Source organism: Cyclopterus lumpus, chromosome 7 (assembly GCF_009769545.1).
Source record: "Cyclopterus lumpus isolate fCycLum1 chromosome 7, fCycLum1.pri, whole genome shotgun sequence".
NCBI lineage: Eukaryota > Metazoa > Chordata > Actinopteri > Perciformes > Cyclopteridae > Cyclopterus > Cyclopterus lumpus.
In genome coordinates, this window is record NC_046972.1 from 21,958,790 (window position 1) to 21,981,507 (window position 22,718).

At 46.6% G+C, this 22,718-nt stretch overlaps 1 protein-coding gene across 1 annotated transcript in view; it reads left to right on the forward strand.

Moving 5' to 3' along the window:
* The window catches only part of fgd (faciogenital dysplasia), a 22,103-nt gene extending 1,005 nt beyond the window's left edge, over positions 1–21,098 (forward strand). The window contains exons 2-20 of the mRNA XM_034538084.1: positions 3,131–3,287; positions 5,884–6,054; positions 7,351–7,537; positions 7,648–8,260; positions 10,185–10,274; positions 12,044–12,180; positions 12,957–13,113; positions 13,248–13,386; positions 14,607–14,665; positions 15,202–15,348; positions 15,454–15,546; positions 15,633–15,712; positions 16,448–16,478; positions 17,170–17,277; positions 17,716–17,769; positions 18,437–18,538; positions 18,659–18,787; positions 19,708–19,848; positions 20,785–21,098. Of these exons, the coding sequence (XP_034393975.1) occupies positions 3,131–3,287; positions 5,884–6,054; positions 7,351–7,537; positions 7,648–8,260; positions 10,185–10,274; positions 12,044–12,180; positions 12,957–13,113; positions 13,248–13,386; positions 14,607–14,665; positions 15,202–15,348; positions 15,454–15,546; positions 15,633–15,712; positions 16,448–16,478; positions 17,170–17,277; positions 17,716–17,769; positions 18,437–18,538; positions 18,659–18,787; positions 19,708–19,848; positions 20,785–21,042 (2,853 nt within the window). The 3' untranslated portion in view covers positions 21,043–21,098. The remainder of the gene's footprint in view (positions 1–3,130; positions 3,288–5,883; positions 6,055–7,350; positions 7,538–7,647; positions 8,261–10,184; positions 10,275–12,043; positions 12,181–12,956; positions 13,114–13,247; positions 13,387–14,606; positions 14,666–15,201; positions 15,349–15,453; positions 15,547–15,632; positions 15,713–16,447; positions 16,479–17,169; positions 17,278–17,715; positions 17,770–18,436; positions 18,539–18,658; positions 18,788–19,707; positions 19,849–20,784) is intronic.
* Positions 21,099–22,718: the final 1,620 nt, after the last annotated feature.

Consider the following 22,718-nt stretch of genomic DNA (forward strand, 5'->3'; position numbering starts at 1 on the left):
CCCCCCCCCCCCCCCCCCCCCCCCCCCCCCCCCCCCCCCCCCCCCCCCCCCCCCCCCCCCCCCCCCCCCCCCCCCCCCCCCCCCCCCCCCCCCCCCCCCCCCCCCCCCCCCCACCCCCCCCCACAGATACACACACACACACACAGTTTTTATTTCGGGGACCTTCTTTTTTTCTTTTTTTTAAACAAAATGACAAATCTCGACGACCCAATTCACGACAGGCCACGCCTACAAATCACGAGAAGAGGGAGGAGCCTTTCTGACCATTTTCCCATCGCCTTGTATTACTACCTCCAACGGGTCCAGCGGCCCTGTTGAAAAGACGCATCGCAACGTTGTGTTGTTGAAAACACGCGTTAAATACAAAATGAGAGCGATCGGATGCGTTCAGGTGACGTTAGCATGCTTATCTCCTTCTTTTCATTCCCTGTCATCAGTACAAACAAGCAGAATGCGAGCTTGCCTTTCATCACAGATTTATAATCACAAGTAGGCGACAATTATCAGAACTATATGGAAATTCAGGCTCCCTCGTGTGGCTCAAAGGTGTACTACAGATATATAAGTATTCAATAAAAGACATTTGTTTTGTAGGAGTCTCCTTTTTAAAATAACCTTCAGTCTTCGTTGCCCGAAGTGCGACCCCGTTACACTTGTTTCACGTGGGGAACAATCGGCGGGCTCCCTGGGTCAAAGGTCAAGTGTTAGTTGGACCCATTCACCGTTCATTATTACGTGGATAGCATATACAATTATTTCGCGGGACGCCCAATAACATCGAGTCACGGCCGACGTGTTCAGAAGTTAAAGGACTTCATTTCTCCTCTTCCTCCCACAGCAAGCAAAAAGCCTGATTTCAAGTATTGATCGTGGCTTCGATGGCGTTTTTCGGGAATCGGGGTGGGGGGGTGGGGTGGGGGGGGGGTGGGGGAGGGGTTGAAGCGACGACAGAGAGGTTGTCAGTCTCAGTCAGACAGGGGTCGGGTTTGCGGGTCGGAGACCTGATTGACTGGAGAGACTCTGCTGAGTCTGAGTGATCCGTCTCCCAGACAGTGAGAGGACTGTACTCGAGGGATGATGGGTAATAAATGACTCTTGAGGTGGGGGTGGGGGGGGGGGGTCGCCTCAGGGCTGACGACTGACTGACAGCCAGCCCGAGTTTGAGTCTGTGTGTCTCTCGGGAGTTTTAAGGAAAATTAAAACAAGTGAAGTGTGAAGTTATGCAAACTGTGACGCACGTCGTGAATAAAGTACCCTTTGTGTTGAAGAAATAGGTTATATTTTGTAATCCTTCAAATATTGCCCAATTTGCAGAATGCTTTGAGACAGAAATAGATTTGTTATGCACTTTTCACAGAGAACTGCTTTTGCATAATAATTGTAAAAAGAATTTGGGATGTTGCCATATCTGCTCTGCGACTTGCACAATGATATACGAGATATTAATCTTCTACCCGGAACAGCATTCAGGGAAGTTTTGCCTCCTGGTTTCTGTCTGTTTGCTTTTGGGGAGCGCTTGATTTTCATATGCAGCACAGTTTTTTCATTATGAGCGCACACTTTTAAAAAGTCAACATCGGAGGCGATCTTGTTCATTCATCGAGGGAATCCATTCATATTAACTTGGGCTATCAAACATTTATACGCCAACGCCGATCTTTTTATTCATATCTTACTTATTCTTTGATCAGTTCCGGATTTAAAAAAAAATATATATAATCTTCATCCTCAGTTAGGGAATCTTGTGCGGCGGCGGCGCTCGTGTGAATTCATCTCACGCGTCGCCATCTTGGTTTAGTGCGTCCAGCATCATTTGATGGAAAGTTAAACACAATTGGTCCTGAGGTTGGATTTGAATGTCTTGTCTCTAATGTGGAGGGAAAATATTATTTTTGGGGGGGCATTTGCACTGAAACTCAGATGCAGGATTGGCACTCGTATCGCGCTGCTAGATGCAGACACACTGCTGTGTTGGGTGGCGACATTAGAGGTGACATCCGTCAGGTGTCCCTCCCGTCACCTTGTGCTTTTTCCAGCGTTCCCGACGCGTCCCCCCCCCCGGAAAAAAAAACAACAACCTGGAAAACAGTTTTTCCAGTTATGGTAAAAAAAAAAAAAAACATGGAAAATTAGGTACAAAATGGTCAGACGCCCTGGAAAGTCTTTTTGTTGTTGTCCTGGAAAATTGATTTTCCCAAAATAGATGCTATTGCCGTCAAAAAGAGTCAATAAGAGAGTATTTTCATTATAAGGTTGTAGCAGGTCGGATGACATTGGAAAAAGAATAATGCGAGTTTCCTCTTTCAAATGTAAATAGTAGTCCCTGTTGGCTTATAACTGTGCTAGTTTTTATTATTATTATATTGTTATCATCATTTCTTAGCAGCCTTTGCACCCCAAACATGTTCCCCGTGCTCTCCGGCCTGTTGTTGGTTCTTCGGGGCGAGTTAGACGGGTTATTTGTCACCATGGTTTCCTAATTTAAGGGATGTTTTCGGTGGCTAATAATGGCAGGAATAGTTACGGCTTGGGGGGGGGAATTGGTCGTCACGGCGACGATGCCCTCCGACGTGTAATTCTTGTAATTGTCTCATTCAACCGTATCTCAGCAGCCGGAGAGCCGAGCGAAAGGGAAGTAATGAAGTCGGGGATCAGTGTTCTCCTGTGTGTTCCCACAAAGGCCTTTTTTTCTTTTTAAAAGAAAATTACACAATTACAACATTAATCTCGTCCCCCTCCAGAGTCCAAAATCAATTAGCGCGCCCGGCTCCCTGAGCTTCAAACGAGCTAAACGCTGTGGAGAGCCCGCTGGGATCGATTGGGCCTCCACGTCGACTGACACACACACACACACACTCACTCATGCACACACACACGTCACTTGGTCTGCGGGAGGAGGAACCTGGATCAGGTTTGGCAGGTGAACAGACAGGTGCAGCTTCTCAAACACAACGGGGAAATGGCTAGCTGAATGTGTGTGTGTGTGTGTGTGTGTGTGTGTGTGTGTCGGTGTGTGTGTGTGTGTGTGTGTGTGTGTGTGTTTGTGACTTAGCTTTGAAGTAGTGTTTTCAAGGTGTGTGCGTGTGTTTTGTTTTGCCACAAAAGCTCAGGCTAGTCCCCGGTTGCACAGGCGCACTGGGCTGAACTGGGAGGGCAGGGTTTCTTTCGGTATCGACTGCCGGGTCGTGCGTGTGTGTGTGTGTGTGTGTGTGTGTGTGTGTGTGTGATTTTTCCGTTCACTCGCTCTTTGGACTTTGGATGTGTGGAAGCCAACGGCTGGAGGCACGGTAATTACTGCACGACTCTTTCTTCCCATTCTGCGTTATTGTCAGCTTTACCCCGGTTTACCTTCTTCATGATCAGAGAGATTAAACTCACCTGTCCGTCTATTTATTACTCGCCGTGTATTTCCTGCCATTTTTTTAATAAAAGGACCCCCCCCCCCCCCCTCTCCGTGTGAGTGACGGCTCCTCTCCCGGCTATGTGTCTTGTTTGGTGTCGGGCAGTTTCACATGAGGGCCGGGGTTTTTGCCCTCTGGGTAACCATGGCTACGCCAGGTTTCTATAGGCACCGGCATCTATACGTCTTCCAACGGGTGTTTGTTTTTCCCAGGAGCGACCCCCCCCCCCCCCCTCCTCCTTTTTTCTTTTACCACCAGGAATTCTCCACCAGGCCGTCGTTTTGGCTTTTACTGCCCGATTGCGCACTTGATCACAAGAGGAGCGTTTCCTCTGACTCGACCCCGGAGCCATCTCTGATTTAGAGACGGTATTAGCAGAAGCCTCGGCGATGGGGGGGGGGGGGGGGGGGGGGGGGGGCTGTGGGTCGGGACAGAATTCAAGGGCAGGCAGACTGTGGCTATAAAACCTGCAGGAGTGGAGGATTTGTGCTCATAACCGTGGGGGGAAAACACAATTTCACATTTTATCATTTTCATCTCCAGTGTTGAGACTTGTCTCGGAGCCTCATATCCCCCACTCCCCCAACACCCTTATTCCGCAGTGGTGCAAAGATGGTGGGAAAGCTTGTGCGTGTGTGTGTGTGTGTGTGTGTGTTTGTGTGAGCCACATGGGGCCCTGACAGCGTAACAGGACTCATTACTGACTGATTTCTCCTCTTCCACCGCCCTGCAGCACGGCTGAAAAACACCAAATTAAATGTGTGCCGAGGCTCTTGTGGGGGATCGCTGCGATTTCGGGGTATTGGGGGGGGGGGGCGGTAATCCAGTTGAGAGAGTGAGTCGTGGTGACTAGAACGAATCCACGAGGCCTGGAGGAACGGACATGCGTGGCCGTAGTTTGCATACTCATCAACATAATCTACTGGGCAACGTCGCTTGCTTTCTAAAGGACGGACGCGTCAGATTAAAAAGCTGGCGCCGCATCCACAATGTGTGCTTCTGGAGCTCGTGCACGAGCGCACACGCACACAAACGCTCACAAAAGAGCATTTTATTGTGGCAAAAGCTGGGTTTTTCTTTCCCCTTGGCTGGACGTGTATCTGCAGCTATTATAACCTCCACCTTGCATTTGTCTCTCTGGATTTAAAGGTACAGTTAGGGGCCGAATTCCTCTATCACGATACGAGTCATTTCATATCTCGATAACGATGTCATATCGCGATAGAGAATGTTTTTCTGGTCATTCTAGATGAAATAACCACACTGGTTTTGTAAATTATGCAATTTTTGAGTATTTTCTGTTTAATTTAAGAACTTTAATGCAAAAATAATCATATTTTCAGAGAAGTTTGGGTTAGTATGGGCTCGTTATTGGCGTTTCACGATTCCTCGATACATGATTTCATCCCAGAATAATTCCTTTAAAAGACGTTTTCATCAGTGTATAATCGCCCCTGAAACAAAGAATCTTTATTTGTTCTCTCAGATTGAGCCCTTCATAGCTACACAGTGGGCGGGTCCTCTTCATCACAGTCCGCCATTGTTTCTACGGTGGCCCAGAATGGACAAAACCAAACACAGTCCATCTTTTTCTCTTTTTTTTTTTTTTTTTTACATTACCCCAAAGGCCACCGTAGTTTATCCAAAACGCTTCTGGTTGGAAATTGAATATTAATAATTGGCAACTCGTTATTTCTATTATTTCTATTTTTCATCATCATCACAGGAGGAAAGCCCGACATAGATTTAGATTGTTCCTCTTCGGCGAACACACAGCAGCTCCTTTTGTTGTCCAGAGGCTCCTTTTTTATTACCATAAACATTTGGGGCACCGTGGTTTATTTTCAGTTCATCCCTGAATGCACCGGTCCTGGTGGCGTAAATCAACACGGGCTGAAAATAGACCCAGAGAGAAAACACACGTGACTTTACTCAAGCTTCACTGTTATTGACCGCTGGAAACAACCGTCAGCCATAACAATGTTGTCATGCCCCGCGTGTTCCTGCAGACGATCGCTTATTGCAGGTTTTGGTCTTTTTTACTTGAAATCTGTGTCTTGAGTATTTTTAGATGTAAAAAAAAAAAAAGAAGATTAAACTATATCCAGTCCAGGTTCTTCAAAAGACAGAAAAGGATCCAAAAAAAAAGGGACACGATCAGAGTCTCTCTCGCTCTGTTTGCAGAGCGGAGAAGATTAGATGAAGCCGGATCAGATACGGAGGGGGGCCTGTCAGAGAGGAACCGATGTGCAGCTCACTGTCTCGCTGCCTCGGGCCCGGTGTCAGGATCGATGCCCGTAGAGCTCCTCTGGTCCCGCTGCTCTCTGTCCTGAAACGCACACTGGGGCTCAAGGTCGTTCACCTTGGGGAGGGGGAGGGGGGGTGGGGGAGGGATCGCGTGCGTTTCCCGATGAATCTCATTACGTGGGAATCGATACCTGACGTTGAACTCTTTTTTTTCCTTTTTTTTTTCCTCCTCCAGACCTCCCCGCCTCCTCTCTGCAGTACCAGTGCGGATCGGTGGACTACCTGTGCTCTCCACGGCTGGCGAAGAAAGGTCCGACTCCCAGACAATGTCACGACAGGCCCGCCATCAAACCCCGGCCCCAGCCCTCCACCTCGCCCAGACCGCCAGCCGCACAGAAACCACAAGGTGACCTCCTGAACCCCCCTCTCTCCTCCTTCTCCCCCATCTTCTTTTTTTTTCAAGGCCACGTTTTTTGACATTGCCGCGGAGCGAGATTCAAAACCTCTCGCTACTGAGCACGTCATTTTATTCTCTCCTTCTGTAACGCGGTGGGTGTCGGCGGTCTGACCTCACTCTGTCACTCACACGGCTCAGGAGGGTCACCTCTGAAAGAGCCGCCGGCGTTCAGGTCGCTTTTTAAGAAACGCTATATATGAGCAACGTTGTCGAGCATCACCACAACTATTCAAAAACTATTCAAAAACATATACGTTATATACTTGGATTTTCATTCCTGTTTTGACCCATTTGGTGCTGAATAATAAAAGACTTGAAGAGTAATTCCTCTTAATTTTGAAGATTTATTGTTCCCAATTTGCTGTTATTTAAATAATAATAATAGATAACAATTCAGGAAATCGCTATTTATGTTTAAATGTGCTACATTTTGTTTTTACAGATGTATAAAAAGCAATGTTCAAGTCGCCTTACACATAAAAGAATGATCCCCGTCACGTCTAGTGAACTAACAGTAATATAAATAGCCTTTTTAAAAATGAAGTTGGAAATACCTCTTATCGAAATGTAATACCATGATAATAATGCACCCTAAAGTAAAGGAATCTAATCATATCATGTGTAACCGCTCAGTTATGTGACAAAAAAGGACCGCGTGAACAACTTCACCTTTTATTCTCAGTAGAAAGACCTTTTCTTTTTTTCTAGGAAGTGCTCGACATAACAACGGTATCACATCCATGTCCTGGTTTCTGGAAAACAAATTGCATGCAAATACGCCGACTAGCCAGAGAACTCCTGCAGCCCGTAGCGTGCATGAGCGTGCACGAGCATGCACGAGTGAGCACGAGCGAGCATGAGCGTGCATTTTGCAATCTATAACTGGAAGCGCGTTACGCACACATTCATCTCAGCATCCTGTTCTGAAATCAGGAAGTTGGCAGACGAGCTGAAGCTCACTGTCGGTCTCGCTCTGCACCGCTACCAGTCTGTTTCTATCTCGGACTGTTTGATCCAGTCTTTTTTTTCTTTCTTCTTCTTCTTTTTGTTTTTTTTATTATGAGGAAACAACAACAACAACAACAACACATGAATTCAGCCATGGAGGTTTTCTCACTCGGATTTATTCGCGTCACCTGACCGGTTTCTGTCAATGTCTGCAGCCTCACGCTTCTTCTTCTTCTTCTTCTTCTTCTTCTTCTTCTCTCTCGCTCCGCTTCCCTCGCCTCCTCTGGACTTCCGCAGTGCCCCCTAAACCGTCGCACCTGCTCGCCCTCGGGCAAGACAAGAAACCCAAGAGGATCCCGCCGCCGCCCTCGCGGCCCCTTCCCGCACCCCCTCCTCCGCCGAAACCGAAGCCCGGCGTCGCAGCGCAGCCGCAGAAAGAGGCCCAGAAGGTGGGGCTGCTCATCGAGAGGTTCGAGAATTCAAGGTGAGGCCTTTCGGGAATCACACCTGCAGCTCTGCGATGGTTTCTGGTTTCTGTGTCGGTGTACGATGGAGAAGCAGGCGTGACGGGCGTTTTGTTTCTTGTCCCCATAGGGTTCCCATCCTGGGGGTGCTCCCGCGGTCCCAGCTGCACTTGTGTCTGAGAATGGACACCGCGTCCGACATCACTTCCTCCTGCGGCCAGGAACCCACGGCGAAGGTCGCAGGAGACCCCGCCGCCGTGGACACACTTGCACTTGGCGCCCCCGAACGGACTCACGCGGCGGGGGCGTCCGAACTCTCCCGGCCGGCCTCCGTGCACATCGACGGCTCGGACGACGCCCCGCTGGACGACTGCGGCGTCGCGCACGGCGTCGGTTGCCTCGGCGACGTGGAAGGCTCCTCCTCCTCCTCCCGCGAGCTCCTGGACAATCCGGACCCCTCGGAGCAGAACGGGAAGATTCCCAACCGGGACAGCGGCATCGACAGCCCGTCCTGCGCGGCGGAGGGGGAGGCGTTCCCCAACGAGGACGCCATCGACGAGGAGGACCACTACGACAGCGTCACGGAGACGGAGAGCGTGTCCTGCTGCGTCGCCCTGGGCAACAAGCGAGACTCGACGCAGGACGAGGACAGCGACTTGGACGAGGGGAGCAGCGGGGAGATACACTCTCTCACGGACACGCAGGCCGGGTATCTGACGGACGCACACTCGGAGGCGCACAAAGTGAGTAAACCTGAACGAACATCATTTTAAACGCCTCTCAGGCGCTCATCGTGTTGTGTCTCTCGCTTATTCCGGTACACTTTAAAAAAAAAAAAAACTTTTTACGTTTTTTATCGTGTTACATCATGATTTTCTTTTTTTTGAGGCCTCTTTTGAATCGAGTGAGTTCACAAAAGCTTTCGTCTCAGACAGTCAGGCGGTCCTTTCAAGTCGTGGCAGAAGAAGAAAAAAGCAGCTCGTGCCTATTATTATCTATTATTATGTCAGCCCGGCTGAACAGTTTCAAAGACTTGCCTTCTGCATGAAACGTTAGACGCCGTTGCAGCCCCCCGATCCCGGAAGGTCACGAGGGACTGACTCGTATCTAAAAGCAGCATAAAGGGATGAATACCTGCCCAACAGCTGTAACGGGAGCTCGTGACGGCCCGCTTAGATAAAAAGAGTCCAGAGACGGGTATCTGCTGAGCTCAAGTTTCACTTTTTTCTCTTGTCCTTCAGTTTGACTATTGATCATAAACAACACTGATACCTTGAGACGTGCACATCGTATTCTTCGTGGCCTAAAATGGTTTGGAGACACGCAGTTCCTGATATAAAAGCATCAGGGTACAGTCTTTTTGAGTAGATTTACATATATATATATATATATAAGATATTTCTCTGTAAAACACACCCAAAGCCCCGCCCCCACCCCCCCCGCGGCCTTCTGAAGGGTGCGTTTGTTTCACTGCACAGGTGTGGCGTTGTCGGCCATGCAGTGACAGCGCTGTCACGGAGGATGTGGGCTGTGAGTTGTTTTGCAGGAGGTTCAGAGGCTGCAACCTTCTTCTTTTTTTCTCTCTCTCTCTTTCTCTCTCTCTTTTTTGTTGTTGTTTGCATAGAAAACTGCAGTTGCGCAACCCGCATTGTCGCAATGTTTTGTTTTTGTACGTGAAGATGTGCGTTCTCACGTTTAAACCTCACATGTCATCGAATCGTGATGAGAGAAAAGAGACAGATGTTCAGTTTTCACCACCTCAGCTAATAACATCAGTTTCAGACGCGGGCGAAACTAAAATATCTCTGTGAACGCCACGTAATTATTAAGCGGATAAGTCTGCTGAGGCCTTAAATGTGTCTTTATTGTCAAGAAACCCACGTTTAAAAACAACAAAACGTATTATAGTGTGCGTGTGGACAAAGCCCGATACGCTGTAGCTCATTTCTCTACACCTTGGAGCTGTGTTGTTGTTGTTGTTGTTGTTGTTTGTCATCACAGAGACGCATGGTTGCGCTGAATGACTCGATGGAGTAATGCACCGGTTGTGAACTGACAAATGACGTCAGCAGTTAGTTTCATTTCATTTGAGGGATGAACCTGATGTCATCAACCTCTATTTCAAGAGAACCCCCCCCCCCCAGCCAGAGGGTTCTACCGAGAGAACCCACTTATGCTCCATTGTGTTTCATATGGAACCCTGAAGGACCGAGGCGGATGTGGTGCCAGGGTACCCCAAAACCATCATGGTTCATAGCCACAGTGTTTGGGGGGGTTGTGCGTTGGGTTGTGGGGCTTTGTGGTTTCAACAAAGGTTTTTTAAGATGAAAAGCGTTTTTAAAGCATATACAATAGTATAAGAAACCATTTTCTAACCTTTATTTCAACACAGGTTCGTCCTCACTGCTGTACTGTAGTTATACTAAAGTTATACTGTACTAAAGTATAACTATAGTATTATATTACAAAGACTGAAGATAGTTTATGAATGTGTTTAAAATAGTTTAGACAGCATAAGTCTTGTAATTTAGTCACATAAACGTAGACATCATTGTCTTGTGATGTGCATTTTGTTTAAATAAAGTTTTTGTGACCCGTCTGCCTTGATTCCCTTAATATTAGTAATATTATGGAGTGTTCATGGTGTGTGTCTGTCCCCCCTCTCAGTGCTCAGAGACCCAGAATCTCCTGAACATCGCCAAAGAGCTTCTCCACACTGAAGAGGCCTACGTCAAGCGACTCAACCTCCTCGACCAGGTGAGCGCCGCCTCTTTCCCCCGTTGCCGTGTGTTTTGAGAGTGTGACTCGCCGGGTTTTCGGTCCAAATTTCAATCTCCTAAATGTTTCCAGCGGTCTTAGTGATTGAGATCAGGGCTGAGCTGGATTAAGAGTGATCCACTGGACAACAACCCCTTCCTCTGTTGACTGGATTACACGGAGCAGTGACCGTGTGTGTGTGTGTGTGTGTGTGATGTTCTCACACTGCCCTCTTTCACTTGTATTTAAATCCTGTGGATTAAAGATGTTTCCTTATAAGAAAGATATAAATATATATATTTCATTTGTTTAATGAGTCATTTGTTTATCAGGAAATAGTCAATAATGCCCATAACAACTTTTTAAAGCATTAGTTGACATCAAATTCAAGTCAAAAAAACAAATAAATAAAATTGACTGTCATTGATAACAATTTATATATATATATATATATATATATATATTTTTTTTTTTTTATTTTTTTTTTTTAAATATATATATTTTTTTATATATATAAATAGAGACAGAAAATATATACATATATATATATATATGTATATATTTAAAACTATGTATATATATATATATATATATATATATATATATATATATGTATATATTTAAAACTATGTATATATATAGAGAGAGATATACAGATTTATATATATATGTAAATATATATATATATATATATATATATATATATATATATATATATATATATATATATATATACAGTATGTGTTTGTGATAAGAGTTCGCTCGCGGCGGTTGAGTCCTCTTCCTCTTTTGCTCGGTTCATGAGGTGCAGAGATGAACCGTCGCCCTCTCACAGAACAGTTGTGGAGAATTTACTATTGAGGCCAGAGAAGCCTCGCAGTTCGCTTCCTGTTTTTGTCTTAGCACCACCTTTGTTTCCATGGAAACGGTGGTGCTAATTATCTTTGGATGACAGGGAAGCGGGAGGCGACGGGTGGAGCAACTCATCGCAGGCGTTTACGAGGCATCTTCATGCTGAACATCATTAGATTTTATCAGTTGGGAAATTAATCGTTTGAATTGGTTTTTCATGTCATTTTGTTCTGCGCTTGAATAAAGTTGTGAGACTTAACGGAGGCTGAGATAGTTATTTTATTTTTGTGGCCATAATCCAGAGATGACAACAAGCAGCGATAACCCGCATGACATCACTGTGACATCATCAGGGCCCAAAAGGAGACCACACTGCCTCTCAGAAAGGTTTAAAGTTCATGGTCCTCCGGTTCTTCTGCTTTAAAACAGTGTGCTCCGAGCCGTTGAGAGGAGCTGAAAATATTTAGATTTTTAATTAGATTAAATCATACGATTCAGTCTGGCTTTTACGTAATGTTATATAATTATTGTCTTTTTAATTACTATTATTATTGCTTATTATTTAAGTGTCTTGTGTGTGACGATTAGACTGAACAACTGAATCGCAGAAATAATTGTTAGTTGCAGGCGCTGATGCATTATCGGCTGCAATTATGAAATTCTGTTTTAAATATGTCAATAAAACATCTGTTTCGCCATGAAAGCTAAATAATAAAAAAAATGGCTGCTGGTCAAACTCAAGGAGCCAAAGCTGGAGAAAAAAATTAATATGTTTTTTACGTGGATTAACGACACGGAGACTTCTCTGTCTATGTTTACAGATTTTGAGTTTTTGGGGGAAACGGTTGCACGAGAGTGTTTGTAAACATATACGTTTTATTTGCGTGTCTTCATGTGTTGTTTATTTTCCCCTGCAGGTATTTTGCACTAAGCTCACAGAGACTGGAATCCCTCAGGACGTGATCACAGGAATCTTCTCCAACATCTCCTCCATCTACTGCTTCCACGACAAGTTCCTGCTGCCGGAGCTCAAGACGCGCATCACTGGAGAATGGTGAGGATTTAACTTAATTTGTGTAGCAGGGCCTTCACCCCCCCCCCCCCACCCCCCCACACACACACACACACACACCCCCTAGTGTGTGTGTTGTTGTGCCAACATCGGCCACCGATGACTCCTCCAGAGAGCTGCGTGGAGAGAAATCCCCCGTTGCATTATGGTTCCCCACATTATTGTCTAGAACTCATTGAAGTCATCAATAAATGTGCACCTCAAGGAAGAAAGTTCATAAGAAGGATAAAGTTGTGGAATTCCCCCGACGGTGTGCTTTCAGCCTTCGGTGACATCACCACCGCTTCCTGTCTTATCTCCGTGGCGATCGCGACTTTTTATTGGTCTCAATAATTGTAGATCCGTGCTCGTGAATCAATGCCGAATGGCTCGGACGAAGCCGACCTTTAACCTCACTTATCTGCCGAGCTGCAGCTTTTTAATCTATAAACCTGACGTAAACAAGTAAAACCCCGTGGGACGCGCCGAGTCAGCTGTTCACGAAGCCAAGATAACCAACCGAATGTGATGCCAACGTAAATAACGAGCTGAAATGTGACGCTTTTAGTGAAAATATTTGTTCATATGATTACTCTAAATTAAATAGTTTACATACGAACGCCACTATATTACAAAAATTGTGTATTTTTCCAAACTCCAGTTTTAAATGTAAACCCAGAGAACTGTATACAAAAAAAGAAGAAAAAAATATCAAAATTGCGATGTTTTTGGAAGAAAAGCCGTAATATTTGTGACTTTGTATTAATTGCGCCCCGTAGGGACTCCAACCCTCGCATCGGAGACATCCTCCAGAAACTGGCTCCGTTCATGAAGATGTACGGAGAATATGTGAAGAACTTTGACCGAGCCATGGACCTGGTCAACACCTGGACGCAGCGGTCCTCGCAGTTCAAGAGCGTCGTCCAGAATATACAGGTCGCCTTTTAATTAGCAGTATATTTAATTTGCTCATGCATGTAAAAAAAATAAAAAAATACTTTTTCTTCTTCTTTTTTTTTCCTCTTTCAAATCTCTTGTTTTTTTTGTGTGCGTTTTTCGGAAACCGACAGAAACAGGACGTGTGTGGGAACCTGACGTTGCAGCACCACATGCTGGAGCCGGTCCAACGGATCCCTCGCTACGAGCTGCTGCTCAGAGACTACCTGAAGAAGCTGCCCGAGGACGCTCTGGACCGGAAAGACGCAGAGAGTGAGACACTTGACCCGATGACCCACACGACTCGCTCACGACTTGCAGAGTTTCAGTTTTCTTTCTGCCCGTCATCCTGTCTTTACCTCCGCTTCACCTGTGCACATTTAATTTGTATATAATATATAAATATATATATATATATATATATATAAGGCGGTCATGAGGACCCAAAGGTTCATTTCACCTTGTTGTCTGTGAACACGTCTCACCCTCGCTGCTCCTCGTTCACCTTGTTGAGGAGCCAGTTGAGGAGATGTAGTCCACATGGTGCTGTGATTCATTGTTTCCATGATTCCTCTGTGATGCATAAGGGTGGGGGGGGGGGGAAGAGGGAAGAGGGTGAAGCTCAGTTCAACCGAACACTAAATGATCTCTAGGTGACCAAAACGGTTACAAATTAACTTCCAACGAAAGTGAAAACACATTGTGGAAAAAGGGTTGCAGTCATGAGACGAGCTCGAGGCACTTTTTAAAGCATTGGCTTCACTTCCCGGATTTGATGGTGTAGCCAGACGGGGACGACAACGTGTCCGTTTTTTAACGTACGTTTTGCAACAAAAGTACCAAAAAAATAATAAGTCAACGCTGACAGGGAACTCGAACCGCCGTCTCCTGGGTGAAAGTCCCCGTTTGCTTGACCCGTCCATCCATCGCGGAGACGTGATGATGCTCTGCGTGTAGTTTCTTCTGGCGGATTACACACTTCACGTCGGCTCAACGCGTCGCTCTTAAAATTCCATTTCACGTGATCCGATGTCCTGAAACATGCGCGTTTCCATTTACCTGAGTGTTAACCCCCCCACACACCCACACACACACACACACACACACACACACACAGTGATGTCGGTTCAGTCTGTGGAGGAGGGTTTTTTTTCCTCTCATCCACTCCACCGGCTGAAAAGCACTTCATCCCAGACGTTCGGGCGTCGTTTCCCCCGCAGCCCGTCTTGTCTCTTCTGTTTACGTAGGCCTTGATTAAGACGGCGGACTCGGGCGCTGACGGGGGGGCTCGCCGCTGGCCAAAAGCCAGCTTAATGCATGCGCCTGTGTTTTATGGGAAGACTGTGCATGTTAAATAGCCTTTTGATCCTGTTAAACGTATAGAACATAGGCTCCAGGGACCTCTTTATTTTTCACTGAGCAATAAACATATTACCGTGATCTCATTTATTCTGTGTTTTATGCTAACGTATGTGCGTTAACGCTGGTTTCAGAGGCACTGGAGCTCATCTCGACTGCAGCTCACCATTCCAATGCAGCAATCAGGAAAATGGTAAGGCTTGAACTCAACACTGCACTTCTTTGTCTCCTTCTTGTTGTCGTCGTCTCTTTCTAAAGTCCTTTCAACACGCTTCCCCCTGTCTCGTTGAGTGTTGTAAAAAAACAAGCAGGCGGCGTGTTACTCAAAGAGTTGCTGATGCTGTGCTGTCGGTCGGCAACATTGCAAGTGTTCGTCTGAGCGAGTTGAATTAGTGCAGACAGGAAGTTGCCATTTCCTGCCTCGGGTTTCACAGCTTGCGGAAGCCTGGCTTTTTTTTTTTTTTTTTTTAACGCTCTTCATCTCTCTTTGCTCTGCCTGGTTATGTCACTCGCATTTTTTAAATATCCTTTTAAAAAAAAAAAAATAAACAACTCGAGACAGACAAATGTGTTGAATCAATAAAGGAAACATAACACCTGCTTTCCTGCCTCGCTGGAAAAAACCTAATGAAAGTCTTCCCCCGAGAAGAAAAATAAACCCCCTTTTTCTGTCTTTTCACTCTCTCTCTCTCTCTCTCTCCTCATCCTCTCGTCGCCCGGTGTTTTCAGGAGAAGATGCACAAGCTGCTGGAGGTTTACGAGAGGCTCGGAGGAGAGGAGGACATCGTTAACCCGGCCAACGAGCTCATCAAAGAGGGTCATATCAAGAAGATGTCAGCCAAAAACGGAACAGCACAAGACCGATACCTCTACTTGGTGAGAGGACTGAAGTGTTGAGAGACGTCGGACCGCCGGAGGCTCTTTGTTTCACGTGAGCCTCGTTTATCTGCACTGCTCATTCACCGCATGCTCTGTCTCCAGTTCAACAATATGGTGCTTTACTGCGTGCCGAAACTCCGGCTGATGGGGCAGAAGTTCAGCGTCAGAGAGCGGATCGACATCGCCGGAATGGAGGTGAGGTTCTGCTTTCTCATTCTTTTTAGCTGTCTTATGCAGATCTCATTTTTCGGATCTCATTTTCCTCCGTTTCTTGACCTCAGGTGCAGGAGAACGTGAAGCAGAACCTTCCTCACACGTTCGCCATCATCGGCAAGCAGCGATCGCTGGAGCTGCAAGCGAGGTAAAGACATCAACCGCCAGGAGGAGAACCAGCCCTTTGGAATGGGCTGTTTCTATATGAAATGCAGTTTGATCCTATGGAAAACCCCTATGGAAAAATAAATGATGCATTATGTGAAAATCCTATAAATAAATTAATTAAGCTATAAATTAATCTTCCTTCTAAATATTATAAATATTGTTAACACATGTGAACTTAAACAGACAGAGTTAACCTTAATATGTATGTCTAGTATATAGACTATATCTTCACAAAAAATACTATTAAAAAAAAAAAGAGGTATTTTTTTCACAGGGAAACTTTAAATTAACGTAACATTTTTATTTTGTAATTTGACTTCTATTTCACAACGTCCCTTTTCATGACCGTGCTCGTTGTCGTCACCAAGTCACCTCCTCAGCCAATCACGTGCAGGGTCACCGGTCACCTCCTCAGCCAATCACGTGCAGGGTCACCAACCAGCCACAAGCTAGCTAGTTAGCTAGCTAGCTTGTGGCTGGTTCTAACTAGCTAACTAGCTAGCTCCTGAATGACCCTTTTAAACGGCTGCTGGCTCTTTTACTCACGAACCAGCTTCGCAGACACAAAGCTGGTTCAGGTTGTGATTATTAATTCATTTATTTAATTAATTTCATGCAATATTTGAAGTGAATATTTGACCAGAATAAGCCAGTTCATTGCCTGCAATGGTGTGTTAAAATGAAGCAACCTGGTGATCTTTTATTTGCTCTGCAGGACAGCTGAGGAGAAAGAAGATTGGATTCAGGCAAGTGTCACACATTATGCACACACACACACACACACACACTCTCACTCTCACTCTCACTCTCACACACACACACACACTCCCTGTCTCTCACACACGCTGTTCTGCTTTATCGGCGAATGGGAATTAGCAAAAGAGATTTCCTCCCAACACTCATTCAGTGTGTTAGGAAATTATATTCTTTTATAAAAGCCCCTCATTAATGCTCATTCAGCACATTATAGAGCAGGAGTAAAGCTGATTAAAACACTTTGCAGGCCGGGGAGAGGGGCGTGGGCGTATTATTACAGAGGGGGGAGGTGTGTGTGAGAGTGAGTGAGTGTGTGAGAGAAAGAGAGAAAGTGAGATGCAATAATTAAAGGGAGCATTCGTAAAAGCAATGGACAGTGGAATGTCTGCTTAAAAGGTTTTAGATGGAGACGAATTAAAAGGTATTTACGCACTACAAGAAGGGGCACATCTCTGGATTCTGACCTTTTCTTCTTCTCCTTTTTCACCTCTCAGACTCGGTAACAGAGTCTGTAGGATGCAGAACATCAGACACTTTCACATCGTGCTGCAGTCCTACACAGACACACGCACACACACACACACACACACACACACACACACGAGTACGCAGGAGAATGAATGCAGTCAAAATGCATACGTGCCTGATCAATAACCCCTCCTCCTGTCCTCTAAACCTCAGGTGATCCTGGCCACCATCGAAAGGCACAAGCAGAACAGCGAGACGTTCAATAAAGCGTTCAACAGCTCCTTCTCCCGGGAAGATGACCACCCCCTGAGTCACCGTAAGGTCATCGATCAGTCACTTAGCGGGGTCATCCTGGGCCGTGACTCACGGTACACCAAAACCAGTTCGTCACAGTCCGGTCCTTTTGTGTGCCCTGAGCAGAGCTCCCATCTACGGATGTAGTCGTGTAAAAGAAGCTCTTCTTTCTTTCCCGTGCGTGACAGTCGCACGCGCTTAGCGTCTCCGAGTCTCCTCTTCCAGAACTCTCTCATGACCTAATAGGGAAGGCCCGAGTCAGAGTGTATACACAACTCTTATGGATCTGTTTTGACCCACTTTGGGCCTGACTGGAGTTTGGACTCAGGCCCAAGTGTAACTTGACACTGGCCAGAGGGCTTGATTCAGAAGGTCCACACTGACACCTGGTGGCGGAGACGGCTTACTGCAGGCAGGAGCTGCTGGTGCTCACCGTGTTGTTGTGTTGTGTTGTTGTCTCTTCAGGGTCCCTGGTGCAACACATCCATCGACTCAGACGGGGAAAGACTGCATGAGAGGGTAAGATACAATACGACAAAAGAAAACGCATAATAAAAGATTCATATTAATAGTACTGGTTTACACAGTGTGTTATTAGATTAATAAATTATATAAACAAGTTGGCGCTTCTAGGGATCTCATTTCAGAAACATGGTACTCTTAAACAGGGATAATCCGAGGCAATAATTATGTGGGTCCCTGGGCCCCCCCCCCCCTGCCAGTCATCTTCCCTCTCTATTTCCTGCCCCTCCCCCCCTCAAGTAAATTCGACTGGTTGCAGCTTGTGCAGAGGCCTAATCAGGCTCATTAAGTGAAAACACCTGTGTGGGTTAACTGTTTGTGTACAGTGCGTCTCTCCTTTTTTAGAGGTGCCTTATTTTTAATAAAAACTATATACTTGGATGATAAACGACCCCCCCCCCCCCCACCCCCACCCCACCCCTCACCCCACCCCTCCCCTGGGCCACAGTGCATTTATAATAACCAGCCGACAGCCTTTCTGACACCTCCGTCTGACCTCCACCTCGTTGTCTGTAGCAGACGGGGTCGTCTCTGTTAATAGAAAGCAGAAACAGACGACCAGGACATTCTCCAGCGGTGCAGAAGCTGAACAGACTGAAGACGTTTGACACATGCTTTCTTCTTCTTTTTCTTTTTTTTCTTTATACATATGCATGTTTTCCAGAAGAGTTCCAGGAAAAAGGAGAAAGAGAAGCAAACGTGTAAAGGCTGCAACGAGAGCTTCAATTTCACCAAGCGCAAACACCATTGCAAGTCCTGTGGAGCGGTGAGCACAGACGGGGACCTTGTTTGGGGCGGGGTGTAGAAATGAAAGGGTGGAGAAGTAAATGGTCTCTCTCTCTCTCTCTCTCTCTTTCTCTTTCTCTCTCTCTCTCTCTCTCTCCAGGCCATCTGTGCAAAGTGTTCAAAGACCTTGGACAACAAAACGAGCCGCGTGTGCCCGGAGTGTTTCGAAGCCAGCGTCAGCCTGGAGACTCTCGGCGTCAGCGAACAGAAAAGGAAAGCTGTGCCTGAGGTGAGACAAACAACAACAACAACAAAGAAGAACAACACATTTGGCAGCGTGTGAGCAGAGCGGTGATTCACGCCAGTCCAGTCGGAGCCGTGTCTCCCAGCACAGCAACCGACAAAGGATCAGTTTGATCAAGTGGACCAGGGCAACAACGAGGCCTCTGCACCATCTAGAATACTTAAGTCACTGTGTGGACTGAACTCATTGAACACACACACACACACACACACACACACACACACATGCATACATACACTTGCATACATACACTTGCAGTACACGTGTGTTTGTGAATTAACACACTGTCACATTGAAAGATCAACTAATCCCTCTTTGATGACTAATATCATAAAGAGATCTCAGCTTATGGAGGACCAGTCGTCTCCGCTGACTCCACAGTCCAGCGGCTTCGCCCGTCTGTCTACAGCGGTCACAACCATGCCGCGTTCCTCCCATTCTAGTTTATTTGGGCTGTTGATGTTGTTTCCAGTGGTTAGCAGGTCCGTCTTTCAAGCAAGGGGTTGGGGGTTCAATCCCCGCCCTAGTCGATGTGTCCTTGAGCAAGACGCTTAACCCTGAATTGTTCCCTGTAGCCGTGTCTACGGCATATGAATGTAACATGGTTGTAAGTCTCTTTGGATAAAAGCGTTGGCTAAATGTAATGTAATGTATTTTCCGTGACGAGAACCACCTGCAGTGAGATTAGCCACCACATGGGGGAGCTGTATGTCGTGCAAGGATTAGACATGGGGGGGGGGAAATCTCACTGTGTCCTACATTGTTGTTTCGTAATGCCGATAAGACCTGCGCTGTCAGTTGCTCATCAAGTTCAAATCTCCAAAATACCAAGTTCATTCAAATCAATAATGATAAACTATATATATATACATTTATTTATGAGTGCTTCTCTGTCCTCTCTGTAGAGACAGACGTCTCTAACGGGGGAGAACTGCCTGCTCTGTGGCCACCTTCAAGTGCAGGAGAAAGGGAAGAGCTGGTCCAAGATGTGGGTGGCTGTCACCAAGGCTGAGCCACTGGTGCTGTACTTGCAGAGCAGTGGACAGGTGAGACACACACACACACACACACACACACACACACACACACACACACACAATGCTGTTCATTACAAAGTATTCCGCCTTTTCATCAGATTTAGGGATCATTTATCATTCAAGTATTTCATCTATTTATTCACAATAGTCGTCACTCACAATACGTAGTTTACATTACACGAAGTCTCCCTTCTAAAGTGAAACATGATATAAATAAAGGACAATAAACCTTGCACACAAGTCCCCCCCCCCCCCCTCCCCACATGTCTCTTGTATAAACATCTGTCCAGTGTGGCGCCTGCACGGGAGTGTCGGCGTGCACGTGTAAGTCCGACCTATCCAATCCCGCGCCAGGTCGTCTGTGCTCTGTCTGTCGATTTGAGCCAGGAGGATTTGGTTGTCCTGGATCTGACCTCCAGGTATAGCCGGCGCTCCTCCTCCGTTTGCACCCTGCAGACTCCAAACTCTTGTCTGTGGGTCCTGAAGTGGTTTCCTTGGAGCCTTGGAGCCTTGGCTGCGCGTGTCGCTGTAGAAGTGCCAAGGAGATGCGTTTCACGAGCGGTTTACACGACTGCTCAGAACGAAAATGATTCCCAGAGCAATCGTGTTCGGGAGGCTTTTTTTTTCTGCTAAAGACTTTGATTCTCTGTCATTCATAGCGGATGAAAACAGAAGGGAAGTCAGCCTGTTAAAAGCCTCTCTTCCCCCCCCCCCCCCCCTCCCGGGTTCATTTCCAAGACTAATATCCCAATCCCAGCGCAGAAAGCTGCCATTCCAAAGATTAGGATTAATGGGAGCATTTCCTGATTATACAGAAAGAAAGCAGGGGAAGGGAGCGAGAGCGGGTTTAGGGTTTATTGTACATGCGCTGTCACTCGCTGCGTCCGAGAGAAACCCACGATGTCTCCCCTGGTTCGACTCATTTATTTGTACCCATTTCTGCAGGACTCCAAGGGCGCGAGGGCGCTGCCTCTCCCCGGGTTCGAAGTGGGCGCCGCCGTGACGCCGCCGCCGTCGTCGGGGGGCGAGAAGGCCGAGGTCAAACACGCCTTCCGCCTCAGCCACACCCAGCAGACTTTGCTCCTAAGTGCCCCAGACGCAGAGCTCCAGGCCAAGTGGGTGGACGTCCTCTCCAGGGCGGCCCGCGGGGAAACGCCGGCGGACGCGTCGACGAGTCTGACCGAACACAGGAAGAGCCAGTAGTGGCCATGTTGGAGCCACAGGACTCGGCCTCCCCCCCCCCTTCCCCCCCCCCCTTACCCGCCTACCCCTCCCTCCTTCTCCCGTGTTTATAGAGCACACAATTACTTGAATTCACTTTACCTTGGCACTTTTTGTTTATTTTTTTTATTTTATTTTTCCACTCAATCCTTCCTATGCCACTTCAATCGTCTCCTCGTGAGCACACAGCTCCTCCTCTTCTCTCTTTATTTCCCCCTCCCCCCCGCCCCCCACAAAAGGACGATGCTATCAAGCCACCAACGCCACTGTATGTATGCGTGGTTGGGATATTTTAGTGTGTTTTTTTTTTTGTTTTTAAACGCCGGAGAGGACTAACACGTTTTATTTGTAATATAGCTGAAGAAGGTTCCTGTTTTTAATTTTTTTCTGTTTTTTTTTTTTGTTCAAAAAGATGAAGTTTCTTGTACATTATGCGACTGTGTTGTGAAGCATTAAATCTTATTCGTCTGTCGTTCCATTCGCGTGCGTGTGCGTGTGCGTGTGCGTGTGCGTGTGCGTGTGTGTGTGCGTGTGTGTGTGTGTGTGCGCGATGCCCCCTCCCTCCCTGTTTATTAAGTATTGAATGTTAGTCTAAGAAACCTGCGCCACCTCTCTGTTCCCTTCCCTCCTGCCGGGGGACACGGTGGCGGTTCAGTGGGTATTGTACAGTATGTATACTATAGTGCAATGTAAGGAGAATAAAAAGACATTTTAAATTAAAAAAGCAAAAAAACAAAGATGTGTATACCCTTGTGGCTGGCCACTTGATGCTCCCATCTTACAGACCCTCCCTTCATACTTCTCTCATCTATAAAGGTAATAAGACCTCCCACCCCCCCCTTCCAGATGAGAGTACGCAGCCAGAATGGGATCAAGTGGCCTCAGTCCTGACCCTGCAGGCTCGGGCCCTCCGATATCTCCACTTGTACACATGCTTAATAAATCATTTCCATTATACTTCTCTCTCTCTCTTTCTTAGGATAGCGACCGTCTTCCTGCTTCTCTCATGTTGGTGATGTGATGGAAACAAAGTACTGTACTGTAAAAGCTGTTAATTCTACCTTGCCCCCCCCCCACCCCCAGCCTTCAAGCAAAAAAAAGGAACTGGTCGTCGGATCTCTTCGTGCATGTAAACTCACTCATATTTATGTACCGTGCTCTGCATCTGATCTTGCCCCCCCCCCCCCCCCCCCCGCCCCTCTTTTGATGCCCCGGGCTTCATTCTTGTCGTACTGTACGTGAGCAGCAGTGAGTGTTTTTTTTTTTTTTTTTTAAAACATGGATTTGTGCACAGTGGAAAAGCAGTCAAGCATATCATCAATAAACAAGACGTTGTGATTCGTTCAGTACGCGCTGTCCAACAAGATCTTCACGTGTCATGAGGCTCTGTGTCACACACACACACACACACACTACCCATATTCTTCTTTTCTCCAAGATTAAGGGAAGGAGCATAAATTGATGCTCATTCCCTGCAGCCACTGATCTTGCGTTGGATGTCGCTCACAAAAACCACGTATGAAATAACGGATATTTGATTTAATATGCTTAAGAGGATTAGGGAACACGTGGCGTGTACTATATGTGTGCAAATGAGTCATTTAGGGTTACTAGACTAGTTTTTGTTCGCATCCCTTTTAAAGGGACAGTGTGTAGGA